This window comes from Hemitrygon akajei, chromosome 1 (genome assembly GCF_048418815.1).
Source record: "Hemitrygon akajei chromosome 1, sHemAka1.3, whole genome shotgun sequence".
NCBI lineage: Eukaryota > Metazoa > Chordata > Chondrichthyes > Myliobatiformes > Dasyatidae > Hemitrygon > Hemitrygon akajei.
Window position 1 is genome coordinate 15,094,177 of NC_133124.1, and position 13,858 is coordinate 15,108,034.

Below are 13,858 nucleotides of genomic sequence, written 5' to 3' on the forward strand. Positions count from 1 at the left end.
TTTTGTCTCATAATTTGAGATAAAAAGGAAAGATTCCGTTGAAGATTCACCTGTTTGCGGCGGACATTTTTTCCCCGTTCGGTGCATCCAGCGGACGCAGTTGTGCCACCCACTCGTTTCCGCTCCTTTCACCAGCAGGATGGCGGCGCGGAGGGAAGCGGGGAGTGCGGCGGCTGCAGCGGCATCGGGGCTCGACTCCCCAGTCAAGCAGGTTCAGATCGACGGACTCGTAAGTAACGATGTCAAGGCCGGGGACGCGAACCTCGGGGAATAAAAGGGAGCCAGCCGAAGGTTCAGCCGCCTGGAGTCCGGCTATAAAGGGAGCAGGCGTGTAGCGTGTGTGAGCGATGGCCTGATGCTTGGTGCCCGGTACTGGTGGCCTTACACGTGCGGCGTCTGCTGTTGTCGCTGTACACAAACTCAGGGAGACTCGTCTCACAGGTACCATCGGGCAGGAGGCTGAATTCCTCCCTTTTGACAAGACCCTAATCTCAACCGTTTACCAACACTATGAACACTGTCCACTTTGCAGTCAACTGGACTTTATTTGATCTAAATATATTTGCTTGTGAAAGTTGTGTATACTTTATGTTTAATTTACATGTTTTTTTTTGTGTTTGCTGATGATTTGATGCTCTGTGCTTGTGATGCTGCTCCAAGAAAGTTTGTCATTACACTTGTGCATATGACAATCAAGAGCAACACACACAATATATACTGGAGGAACTCAGTAAGTCAGGAACATTTATCAGAGTTGGGCTAATTATTATCACTATTATCAGTTGTTGATTTTCCTCCAGATGCTGCCTGACCTGCTGAGTTGCTCCAGCATTGTGTGTGTGACAATATATTCTAGTTTGACTTTGGAAAAGGAACAAGAATACTAACTTCACACACAAACTGCTGGTGGAACACAGCAGGCCAGGCAGCATCTATAAGGAGAAGCACTGTTGACGTTTCGAGCCAAGACCCTTCTTCAGGACCCTTCGTCAAGAATACTAACTTTGACCTTTCCAGTCTGCTCTCCTGATTCATCAAAACCATGGCTTATCTACCTCATCTTCATTTTCCAGTCATGACCCCACTCCACTTAATTTTCCTGAGAATCAAATTTTTATTTTTCTACTTTTGATCACTGACTCCCTACAGCTCTGGAGGATAGGGATAATAAATCACCATCCTCTGAGAATTTCTATTCTCAGCCAAATCCTGATCCAGCCCTTTTTTCTGAGGGTGTGATTGGGATTTTAGACTCCTCACTCAGGGAAGGTGTCCATTTTTATTTAAGGAGACCATAATGGTAGCAAAAGTGCGTGGGAAGTTGGATGATTGGGAAGCTTTCAAAATCCAACAAAAAGCAACTCTCACATGGTGGATTGGATAGTGGACTACTTGACAGATAGACCTCAGTATGTGCGGTTGGGAGACTGTAGGTCTGACACAGTGGTCAGCAGCACAGGAGCGCCACAGGGAACCGTACTCTCTCCGGTCCTGTTCACCCTGTACACATCTGACTTCCAATATAACTCGGAGTCCTGCCATGTGCAGAAGTTCGCTGATGACACGGCCATAGTGGGGTGTGTCAGGAATGGACAGGAGGAGGAGTATAGGAAACTGATACAGGACTTTGTGATATGGTGCAACTCAAACTACCTGCGTCTCAATGTCACCAAGACCAAGGAGATGGTGGTGGACTTTAGGAGATCTAGGCCTCATATGGAGCCAGTGATCATTAATGGAGAATGTGTGGAGCAGGTTAAGACCTACAAGTATCTGGGAGTACAGTTGGACGAGAAGCTAGACTGGACTGCCAACACAGATGCCTTGTGCAGGAAGGCACAGAGTCGACTGTACTTCCTTAGAAGGTTGGCGTCATTCAATGTCTGCAGTGAGATGCTGAAGATGTTCTATAGGTCAGTTGTTGAGAGCGCCCTCTTCTTTGTGGTGGCGTGTTGGGGAGGAAGCATTAAGAAGAAGGACGCCTCACGTCTTAATAAGCTGATAAGGAAGGCGGGCTCTGTCGTGGGCAAAGTACTGGAGAGTTTAACATCGGTAGCTGAGCGAAGGGCGCTGAGTAGGCTACGGTCAATTATGGATAACTCTGAACATCCTCTACATGGCACCATCCAGAGACAGAGAAGCAGTTTCAGCGACAGGTTACTGACGATGCAATGCTCCTCAGACAGGATGAAGAGGTCAATACTCCCCAATGCCATTAGGCTTTACAATTCAACTGCCAGGACTTAAGAACTTTTTTTTTTTTAAAGCTATTATTAATGCTTTTTGAGTTAGTGATTTAGATGCATATCATATTATTACTGAGTTAAGTATTGTATGTAATGAGTTTTTGCTACAACAAGTGTATGGGACATTGGAAAAAATGTTGAATTTCCCCATGGGGATGAATAAAGTATCTATCTATCTATCTATCTATCTATCTAAAGAAGCTATGAGAAGGGAAAAGATGAAATGTGAGAGTAAACTAGCCAATAATATACAGCAGGATACTAACAGCTTTTCCAGTTATATTAGGAGTAAAAGGAGGTGAGAATTGATATTGGATCACTGGAAAATGATGCTGATGAGATTGTAATGGGGACAAAGAAATGGTGGATGATTCTAATGGGTACTTTGCATCAGTCCTCATTGTGGAAGACGCTAGCAGTGTGCCATAGGTTTGTGAGTGTCATTGCTATTACAAAGGAAAACATGCTAGGCAAACTGAAAGGTCTTAAGGTTGATAACTCACCTGGACCAGATGGACTACATTCCAGAGTCCTGAGAGATGTTGCTGAAGAGATAACAGATGCATTGGTCTTGATCTTTCAAGAATCACTTGATTCTGGCATGGTCCCAGAGGACTGGAAGATTTCCAATGTCACTCCACTCTTTTAAGAACGGAGGAAGGCAAAAGAAAGGAAATTATAGGCCAGTTAGACTAACCTCAGTGGTTGGGAAAGTGTTGGAATCCATTATTAAGGATGAGATTTTGGGGTACTTGAAGACTAATGAAAAAATAAGTCAAAGTCAGCATGGTTTTCTTGCCTGATAAATCTGTTAGAGTTCTTCAAGGAAGTAACAAGCCGGGGGGACAAAAAGGCAGTGGATGTCATTTATTTAGATTTTCAGAACGCATTCGATAAGGAGCCTCATATGAGGCTGCTTAACAAGATAAAACCCTATGGTATTACAGGAAGGATACTGGAATGGATAGATGAATGGCTGACAGGCAGGAGGCAGCGAATTAGAAAAATGGGTCCTTTTTTGATTGGCTGCCAGTGCCCAGACGTGTTCCTCAGGGGTCAGTATTGGGACTGCTACTTTTCACATTGCTTGTCAGTGATTTGGATAATGGAATTGATGGCTTTGTGGCAAAGTTTGCATATGATACGAAGATAGGTGGAGGGGTAGGCGGTGCTGAGGAAGCAATGTGATTGCAGCAGAACTTAGACAAATTGGAAGAATGGGCAAAAAAGTGGTAGATGGAATACAGTGTTGGGAAATGTATGATAATGCACTGAATCGGGAGAATGTTCAAACATCAGAGGTGCAGAGGGAATTGGGGAGTCTTCGTGCAAGACTTCCAGAAGGTTAATTTACAGGTTGAGTCTGTGGTAAAGAAGGCAAATGCAATGTTGGCATTTATTTCAAGGGGAATAGAATATAAATGTAAGGGGATGATATTGAGGCTTTATAAAACACTAGTCAGCCCAAACTTGAAGTATTGTCAACAGTTTTGGGCTCCATATCTCAGAAAGGATGTGTTGCTATTGGAGAGAGTCAAGAGGAGGTTCATGAAGATGATTCAGGGAATGAAGGGGTTAACGCGTGAGGAGCGTTTGGCAGCTTTGCGCCTGTACTCACTGGAATTCAGAAGAATGCGGGCGATCTCATTTGAAACTTACTGAATATTGAAAGGACTAGATAGGGTGGATGTGGAGAGGATGTTTCCTCTAGTGGGGGTATCCAGAACTAGAGGGCACAGCCTCAAAATTGAGGGGTGACCCTTTAGAATGGAGGTAAGGAGGAAATATTTTTACCCAGAGAGTGATGAATCTATGGAGTCCTTTGCCACAGGCTGCGGTGGAGTATATTTCAGGTGGAAATTGATTGTTTCCTAATTGGTCAGGGCATCAGAAGATATGGTGAGAAGGGGTTAAGTGGGATCTGAGATCAGCCATGATGGAATGATGGAGCACACTCGATGGACTGAAAGGCCTAATTCTGCTGCTATGTCGTATGGTCTTGTAATGCTCCAGATGGTTCCTTAATGTTTTCATAGTTGGGGGAGGTAGTTGGATCCCTGCAGCACCTGGTGATCCTGTGGTCTCTGTCTCAGAGACCGACATCAGACTGTCTTTCAAGAGGGTGAAACCTTGCAAGGTGACGGGTCCAAATAGAGTACTTGGTAGGGCTGTGAAAATCTATGCCAACTAACTTCAAAGACATTTTCAGTCTCTCCTTGTAACAGTCGGAATTCTCAGCTGCTTCAAAAGGCAACAATTATACCAGTACCCAAGAAGAGCAGGGTGCTATCATCCAGTAGCACTTGCATCTACAGTGCTGAAGTGCTTTGAGAGGTTGGTTATGGTTCGAATTAACTCCTGTCTCAGCAAGGTCCTGGACCCACTGCAGTTTGCCTGTGCCACAACAGGTCCATGGTGGATGTGATTTCATTGGCTCTTCACATGGTCTTGGATCACCTGGTCAATACACATGCCTATGTCAGGATGCTGTTTATTGACTACAGCTCCGTATTTAGCACAATCATTCCTACCGTTCTGATCGAAAAGCTCCAGAACCTGGGCCTCTATAAACCCCTCTGCAACTGGATCCTTGACTTCCTAACCTGAAGACCAATCTGTGCAGATTGGAAATAACACCTCAACTTTGCTGGCACAGCTCAGAGGTGCCTGCTTAGCCCACTGCTCTCCTCTCTCTACACCCATGACTGTGTGGCTAGGCATGGCTTAAATGCCATCTATAAATTTGCTGTTAATACAACTATTGTTGGCAGAATTTCAGATGGTGGCAAGAGGACGTACAGGAGTGAGATAGATCAGCTAGTTGAGTGGTGTCACAGCAACAATCTTGCATTTTTAGAGCTTTCTAACCGGCTGCATTACCTTCTGGTTTGTGGGGCTGCTGATAATGTTGGTAAGGAGAGATGTCCCTGTGATGTATTGCACTCATAACTCTTGTCTTTACTAGCCTCATTAGGCCATTAGCTTCTTTCAAGCTTCCATTAGTCAGCTTCAGTTGTTGTCCAGGGCATACACTGTGTGAAGGTGGAACCTGCACTATGTTGAAAACTGCCCACTGTGACCCACTGTTGGACATATCCACTACTGTGATCCCACCACCAGTAAGATCTTCCCCTCTCATGCCTTTCGGGTTTCCGCTGGGACCACTCTGTCTCTGACTCCCTGGTTCAACTGTCCCTTTCCTTTCTGGACACATTCCCCTACGGAGAAGAATGGCAGTTGTAAGAGGTGACTGTGCCTCAGAGTGAGCTGCAGAAGTCAGTGGCTGCAACTGGAGGTGACGTTTATGGCCCCACAATCTAAGGCATTGTACAAAACAGATATTTATGGAAGAGTAGCAAGGAAGAAGCCATGACTAAATAGAAAAGCGTATCTTTGCCCATAAAGACTTTGACAAGCATCACTTAGAAGATTCTGTAAAGATCGGAAGGTCTGGTGATCGGACAAGACTAAAGTGGAACATTTTGGCCTCTGCACTAAGTGGTACAAATGGCGTAAATCCAATACCGTGCATCAGCTAGGTACTACTTTAAAGTATGGAGGAGAAAGCATCATGCTAGGGATACTTTTCAGCAGCAGGGACTGGAAATCTGGTCAGGACTGATGGGAAGATGAATGCTGCTAAGTACAGAGAGATCCTGGATAAAAACATGCCACTGCCAGAAAGCTTAAACTGGGGAGGAAGTTCATCTTTCAGCAGCGCAACGACCTAAAGCACACTACCAGAGCAACCATGAAATGAAGACTGGACCTTGAGTAGTCCATTCAGAGTCTTGACCTTAAACTGATCGAAGGGTCTTGACCTGAAATATCGACTGTACTCTTTTCCATAGATGCTGCTTGGCCTGCTGAGTTAACCATATAACAATTACAGCACGGAAACAGGCCATCTCGGCCCTTCTAGTCCATGCCGAACGCTTACTCTCACCTAGTCCCACCAATCTGCACTCAGCCCATAACCCTCCATTCCTTTCCTGTCCATATACCTATCCAATTTTACTTTAAATGACAATACTGAACCCGCCTCCACCACTTCTACCGGAAGCCCGTTCCACACAGCCACCACTTTCTGAGTAAAGAAGTTCCCCCTCATGTTACCCTTAAACTTTTGCCCCCTAACTCTCAACTCATGTCCTCTTGTGTTGTAGGTTTTCTATGTTTCTATTTTTATTAATTTTATTTTAATTGCAAGTCAAAGTAGAGCATGGAGTACTCCATAATTGATCACTTTTGAGCATTCCTTAAGTGTCATTAGATTAATAACTTACTAAATATTCTTCCACGTTTACATACGACTCACCAAATTTCAATGCAGCAAGTGTGAGGAGCTCAGGAGCTGATCCAGGACGCACAACATATTCTGGAGAGTATGGGTCAGTTTGTGTTTCGCTGTCCCTGTAATCAGTCTGCACCCCTATTGTCTGCCTGGATGGAGTCTGAAAATCAAAATCCTCATCATTTGTCAGAGTGTCATCCTCGGGCATTTCCAGAGTTCCTCCAGCATTTTGTGTGTGTTGCTTGGATTTCCAACATCTGCAGATTTTCTCTTGTTTGTGATTAGAATCACAGTTTTGTTATTTGTTTAGAACATCTACATAGACCAGCAAGGTCTAATCCTGAAAAGGATTGTTGTGTGGTAGTAGCAAGCGGGTTGGATTTCCTCCTCTTCACGGGCTGCCTCCTAGCTACTGGTGTCTTTCCATTTAATAGCACTTTCAATCTTTTAGCTTTAGATTTATGTAATGTGTAGGCACCATTTTAAATAATTTCAATAAAGCCATTAATTTTAGACAATTGAAGATACTATATTTTGTCAGTTTCTTGAATTATCTTGGCTGCCACAGATGTGGCCAATATGTTCAGTAATGAAACATTGGTATTAGTAGTTTCCCTACTTGTGCTCATTGGTGCAAGGCAGGGGTTCCCAGCCTGGGGTCCTCAAACCCCTGTAAATGGTAGGGATCCATAGCATAAAAGAGGCTGGGATCCCCTGGTGTAAGAGATATTTGATGAAGACATCTCTTGTTAGCATCCAGCAATCCCAAGTCCAGAACAGTGTAATTACACTGACAGGCAACTTGACTCAGACTGTTCAAGGTAGGAATCCATACACCAAAGTTCAAACCAAACATGTTATCAAAGTACATGTATGTCACCATATGCAACACTGAGATTTGCTTTCTTGCGGGCATTCTCAGTAAATCCAAGAAACGTAATGAACCCAATGAAAGACCATACCCTACATAATGGACAAACAACAAATGTGCAAAAGACAAACTGCAAATACAAGTAATGCTCTGGTTAAGATTTCTACTGTTATGCTGTAGATATTTTATTTCAGCAGCTACAAAAGCAGTTTGTCCTGCTGGAAGGATGTTTTGGTTTTGGCTAAAGATAAGGGGCTTTGATGTTCAATTTGGGAATGTTGTGTCAGCCATTCAAGATGATGGAATTGGGTGAAGGTTCCAGGGAGAGATGGGCACAGGGAGATTTGTGATGGACACTGGTGGTGTTTGTGGTTTTTTTTGTGGGAACAGCAGAGAGGACAGGAGGGAAGATGGCTGAAGATGCTGTGGGAAGGAGCATCCCTCTTGCATGAAGTGCTTTGTGCAGATGAATGGCTCTAAGGACGAAGGGCCAATACTCCCGAGAGAGCACCCATTTGTTCAGGATGGTTTTCGAGTAGCATTCAGAAGCTGTTGCATGCTCTCACGCTGACCGTGGGTCCAATGTGTGAGAAAAACGACAACTTCAAGATGAGCTCCAACTTAATATGCGTATTTGGACTGGGTTAACTAATGGGCCCTTTTATTTTTTTCCTTTTTCTGACTGACTTCGATTAAGCTGAAATTTGTAAATTTTCTTTATAATTTCATGCAGTGTACGATCTGTTATTTCTTGCTGACCGACAATTATGTAAGGGTAGTATCTATACAGCATTCGCTCAAATTGAGGTTTCTCTAATCAAAATGTCTCAACATTTCTATGGTTGAACTCCAAATCATAACGATCCTAGGCGTATGTTGTTTATGAAAGGTGGCCTTCTCACTGTGCAGACTTGTGGCTGTTAGCAGAGTTGGTTAATGAGGCATGTTTGCATACAGGCCTGGTGAGGGGGGAGTTACATACAAAAAAAATAATAATAAATCAACAATAAATATTGAGAAAATGGGAGGAAGAGTCCTTGAAAGTGAGTCCTCAGGTTGTGGTAACAGTTCAGTGATGGGGTGAGTGAAGTTATCCCCACTGGTCAAGAGCCTGATGGTTGAGGGGCAGTAATTGTTCCTGAACCTGGTGGTATGGGTTCTGAAGCTCCTGGAGGGAGCATGACCAAAGTGGTGGGGGTCCTTGATGATGGATGCTGCTCTGTGTAGATGAGAAGGGCTTTACCCATGATGGACTCGGCTGTATCGACTACTGTTTGTAGGATTTTGCTTTCAAGGGCATTGGTGTTTTTATACCAGGCCATATTCTGCACACATCTGTGGAAGATTGTCTGAGTTTTAGATGTCATGCAGAATCTTTGCAACCTTCGAAGGAACGAGAGGTAATGCTGTGCTTTCTTCATAATTGCACTTGGTGCTGGGCCAAGGACAGATCCTCTGAAATGATAACATGCAGATAGTTTTTGGTGGATAGGATTTCACATCCTGGAGATGAGAAGGTATGGAATATGCATCTTCTCACTTACCCCTCAGCTTTCCCTTTTATAATACTTAACGGTGGTTGATTCCTGTGGGGTGTGTGTTGCAGCACTTATCACCCAAAGACTAAAGGTCGTACATGTTTCAGCATGAGAGCATTGACTTTCTGTTATCTGAGGAACTGCATAGTGTGTGTATTTAATAACAATATTAGAAGGTGGCCATTTGGCCATTGAGTCCTAGAGCAGTTCTATTGGAGATTGGAGGCCTGTCTGTGTATGTGGGTATGTGGGAGGGAGGAATGGGGCTTGTTTTGCTGTTGTTATTTTGTTGCTCATTGTGTTCTGTGTTGATCTGCCGAATATTGTTGTGCTGGAATATGTGGTGACATGTGAGTTGCTCCCAGCACATCCCTTGGTTGTGTTAGTTGTTAACACAAATGGTGCATTTCACAGTATGTCTCAATGTATGTGTTGCAAGTAAATCTGAATCTGTAACCAGTTCTTATACACGCCCATTATCTTTTCTATCAGCCACCTATACTAGGTGAATGGATGGATGGATGGTGCCTTCATCTGTGATAAATAGTTCAAGTAAATTTATCTCTCACTGATTTTTTTTCCATCATCTATTTTGATCTAGTGTCCAGGATTTTACTGACATTTGTATAAATGAATTGCTTTTCTTGCTAGTCATTGGTGTCCATTATTCAGAGCATTTATTGAGTTCTTGGTACCCTGAATGCTCTTTCAAATTAATGTTCACCATGGAATTGAGCTGTAACATAAGATTACATGCTGGAAGATTAGTAGGCAGTAATCATGATTATTTTGCCCACATTTCACTTGAAGGTGTGAGGCTTTGTAGGATCCAGAATTCCCACTGAGCAGTCCAAGGGGAAAACCCCACTTCTCTTGAAGATATGAGGCTTTGTGGAATTCAGAATCAGCACCGAGAATTCCAAGCAGAAGACTCTTGGCAATGTGCCCTTTGTGCAATTTCCATGTATTAGTTGATGATGGAGAAATCAGAAACATTAGTTAAAAAGGATGAATTTGTGAGTCTTTACTACATATGATTGCAGGTTTTTGAAGCACTACATTTTGAATTTTGGTCCAAGTCCCAAATCTTCATGAGGAAGATTGGGTTAGTTGCTGGGTATTTAGAACAGAATTGAATATGGAGGATGTCCCTGTGTCATTCCAGGTCGTTGGGTCCTTTTTTATTATTGATTTTGGTAAATACAGCAGAGGGCAAATAAGAATGAGTCTTGCTTTTTGAATGCAGGAATGGAAAAGGAAGGCAGATTTCCATCTTTAAGTGGATATCTGTAGTCCAAAATAATTTTTAAAAAATATTACCATGCTGTAGTTATGCAGCTACTATTAATTAGGTAACAATTTACAAGTTTTTGTTGTGTGATTTGATCTCTTTCCATATAAATAGACCAGTCTTCTAGATAACTGACCCAGAAGTGCAATCACTAAAGTTGGGCTGATATAAGGGAATAAGAAAAATTTTAAAAATTAAAAGAAATTAGAGAAATGTAAATACTGGGAGTTAGTTTACAGATCACTAATCCATAAATTGCTTTGTTAAAGTAGCCCTGTATAGAAACAGCACTATTTAGAATTCAGCCATCTACTTGGGTACAAATCCTCCCAAGAGATGAAATTCAATATCTTTGTAACATAGTAAATTAGAAGATGTCTTGAATACTGTCAGGGATTGGATTAGGAGTTCGCTGTACCATGAACTGTATAAATGAGGCTTTTCAAGGCAGTGTGAACGTATGCTCTCCTTAGCAAGGAGAAATATGTCACAGTGGTGAAATAGAATGTTCTAATTATTGCCGTCTGACAGATTAGCACAGCACAGGAATGAAAACTAACATTTTTATTGATTTCCCCTTGTGCATCTTGGGCTCTTAACTATGAAGTCTGACTTCAGTAACAATTGCTTTCAGCTCATTTGGAGCTGGGTTCCCAGTACACATTCATATGGCAAAAAATCACATAGAATTATTAAGAAATAGCTTGATTTAGAGTGGAATCCAGTTTGAGGTGAAAAGCATGTGCCAAACTATGCACATGAATTTTTAACTTTCCTTTTGGCTTTCATTATAAATGATGAATAATGCTTTGTAGCTTTAGTTTAGTTTTGTGAAAAAAAATTTTACTCACCCAATAGTTGAAAAAATGATGTAGTGTCATCTATGTACTGTATATTTATATTGCACCTTAACATAGCCAAATATGCACTTTGCTGAAGATTATATTTTGAGCACTATCAGCCTCTAGTTTACTGTACTTTAGAACATAGAAATGGAGCAGGAGTAGGCTATCTGATCTGTTGAGTCTGCTCTGCAATTCAATAAGATCATGGCTGATCTGGCTCATCACCATCTACCTGCCTTTTCCCTATAACCCTTAATTCTCCTACTATGCAAAAATCTATCTAACTTTTTCTTAAATATATTTACTAAGGTAGCCTCCACTGCTTCATTGGGCAGAAAATTCCACAGATTCACCATTCTCTGGGAAAAGCAGTTCCTCCTCATCTCCATCCTAAATCTACATCCCTGAATCCTGGGGCTATGTCCCCTAGTTCTAGTCTCACTTACCCTTGGAAATAACTTTCTTGCCTCAATCTTATCTAGCCCTTTCATAATTATATATGTTTCTGTAAGATCTCGTCTCATTTTTCTGAATTACAGTGAGTACAGTCCCAGGAGACTCGGTCTCTCCTCATAGTCTAACCCCCTCGTCTCTGGAATCAACCTGGTGAACCTCCTCTGTACTGTCTCCATAGCCAGTAGAGCCTTTCTTTTTTTTTTTAAATATATTTTTTTATTGTTTTCAAATAGTTACAGAATAAATGTGTATAAAAAAAAGTGTTACCCAGCCCCCCTCCCCTTAACCCCTCCCCCCTAATATCCCTATTAAAGAAATAAGAAAGAAAATAAAAGGGAATGCCTGGATGTTGGAAGATCCCCACATGCCCCACGGAGTTCTCATTTTTTTAATATATGTTAAAATCCTTTTTCTTTTTACTGGCCCATTAAGTCCATTAACATTAAAACTTAAAAAATTTAGTAGATTAGTCATTATTTTTTATTATTATATTACTCCAATCTATAATAATACCTAATCTTTCCACTTTCGTGGTATCCTGGGAAATCTTTATAAAAATCTCCATGTTGCTATGTGTGTCTTCACCAATCATCCAGGCAAAAAGATAGAAAAAAATTAAAATATAAAGAAAAAAAAAACAAAATACCCCCCCTACTAATGTTGTGGAGAAAAATCACAACATTACCCCCCTCTGCTGTACGGGTCATGGCAACCGCCATGATTACACACGTGAATCCCGCAGTAACCGATCCACAGCCTCCCAGCCCCCCCGCAACATAGAAAAGTATATGTATAAAAGAAAAAAAATACTATTCTCATTTAGTATTTCTAAAATTTTGCTTTTCTCTTCTATAATATCCATAAATGTCCATTCCTTCTGTTCCTTGGGTCAATCTTCATCTTTAATCCATTACGTTTGGAAGCCTCTATGTGTAATTAGCGAATAGATGGAAGTTCTTGTACAAACTCCTCCGCTTTTCGATAATCGGAAAAAAAAAAAATTTTTCTCCTCCAAAAAAATTATCAGTGTTGCTGGATGACGCATTGTAAATTTATAACCCTTTTCCCATAAGGCTTTTTTCACTGGGTTAAATTCCTTCTTTCTCTTCAACAGGTTGTAACTTATATCAGGATAAAATAGAACTGGTTTCCCTGCTATCATCAGTGGCCCGTTTCTATTTTTGGCATATTGGGCAGCGGCCTTCAGGATCTTTTCTTTGTCTTGGTATCGTAAGCATTTTATCAAAATTGATCGTGGGTTTTGATCAGCTCGAGGTCTTGACCTTAAAGATCTATGCGCCCTTTCAATCTCAATTGGAGTTTCTCTTTCCATTTTCAATTTTTTAGGGATCCAGTTTTGAAAAAAATTTATTGGATCTTCTCCTTCTATATCTTCTTTAAGTCCAACAATTTTAATATTATTTCGTCTACTGAGATTTTCAAGCTTATCAATTTTTTCCATAAATTGTTTTCTTTCTGATGTCCAAGCAGTATTTTCCTTTTCTATTTTGTCCATTCTTTCAACCATGTCTTCCGTTGTAGTTTCCAAGTCCTTAATTCTTTTTCCCATTTTTTTCTGTCTCTTTGTCGTTTTATCAAGCATAATCTCCATTTTGGTCATTTTTTTTTCGAGTCTTTTTTGATTATTTTTAATTACTTTTAATGTGTCTAATTTACGCATTATTTGCCTCAAAGTCTTTTCTATATTTCTAGAAGGACTTTTACCTCCTTCAGCTGATCCTTCCGAGAGATTTAACTCTCCCTCCGATTCGCTATCACTTTCAGTTGCAGTGGTAGCTGGGCTTTGTAGTTCTTGTTGCTCCCGTTTGCGCATGCTCCATCCTTCGCGTTTGCGGAGCTCACGGTGGTCTTTTCCTGTGGCCAATGTTGCCACAGTCTCCTGTTCCGTATCGCCGGTGATATAATGTACCTGAGACCGCGGTTCCTCGGTAGACGTGGGCCTTGTTCTTGTTCCAACTTGCGTAGTCTTCCCGGTATTAGTTTTCTTCATCTTCCTTCCTTGAGGCATAGCTTGACACAGTCCGGAGTCATTTATAAGTAACTTTTATAAAGTATTGCCTAACTTTTCTTCATTTAAACATTAATTTATTAACTTTTTACGGGAGGGCTGGGTCTCTGTGTCTCGATCCTACGTCATCACGTGATGTCCCCCCAGTAGAGCCTTTCTTAAGTAAGGAGACCAGAACTGTGCACAGTACTCCAGGTGTGGACTCAACAATACCCTGTACAGTTGCAGCATAACCCCTGTGCTGTTAAATTCAATTCTTCTAGCAATGAAGGCCAACATTCCACTTGT

At 41.6% G+C, this 13,858-nt stretch overlaps 1 protein-coding gene across 1 annotated transcript in view; it reads left to right on the top strand.

Annotated features, from left to right (window-relative positions):
* Nucleotides 1-81: 81 nt before the first annotated feature.
* eif3hb (eukaryotic translation initiation factor 3, subunit H, b) overlaps nucleotides 82-13,858 on the top strand; it is a 166,158-nt gene continuing 152,381 nt past the window's right edge. The window contains exon 1 of the mRNA XM_073038438.1: nucleotides 82-229. Within this exon, the coding sequence (XP_072894539.1) occupies nucleotides 140-229 (90 nt within the window). The 5' untranslated portion in view covers nucleotides 82-139. The remainder of the gene's footprint in view (nucleotides 230-13,858) is intronic.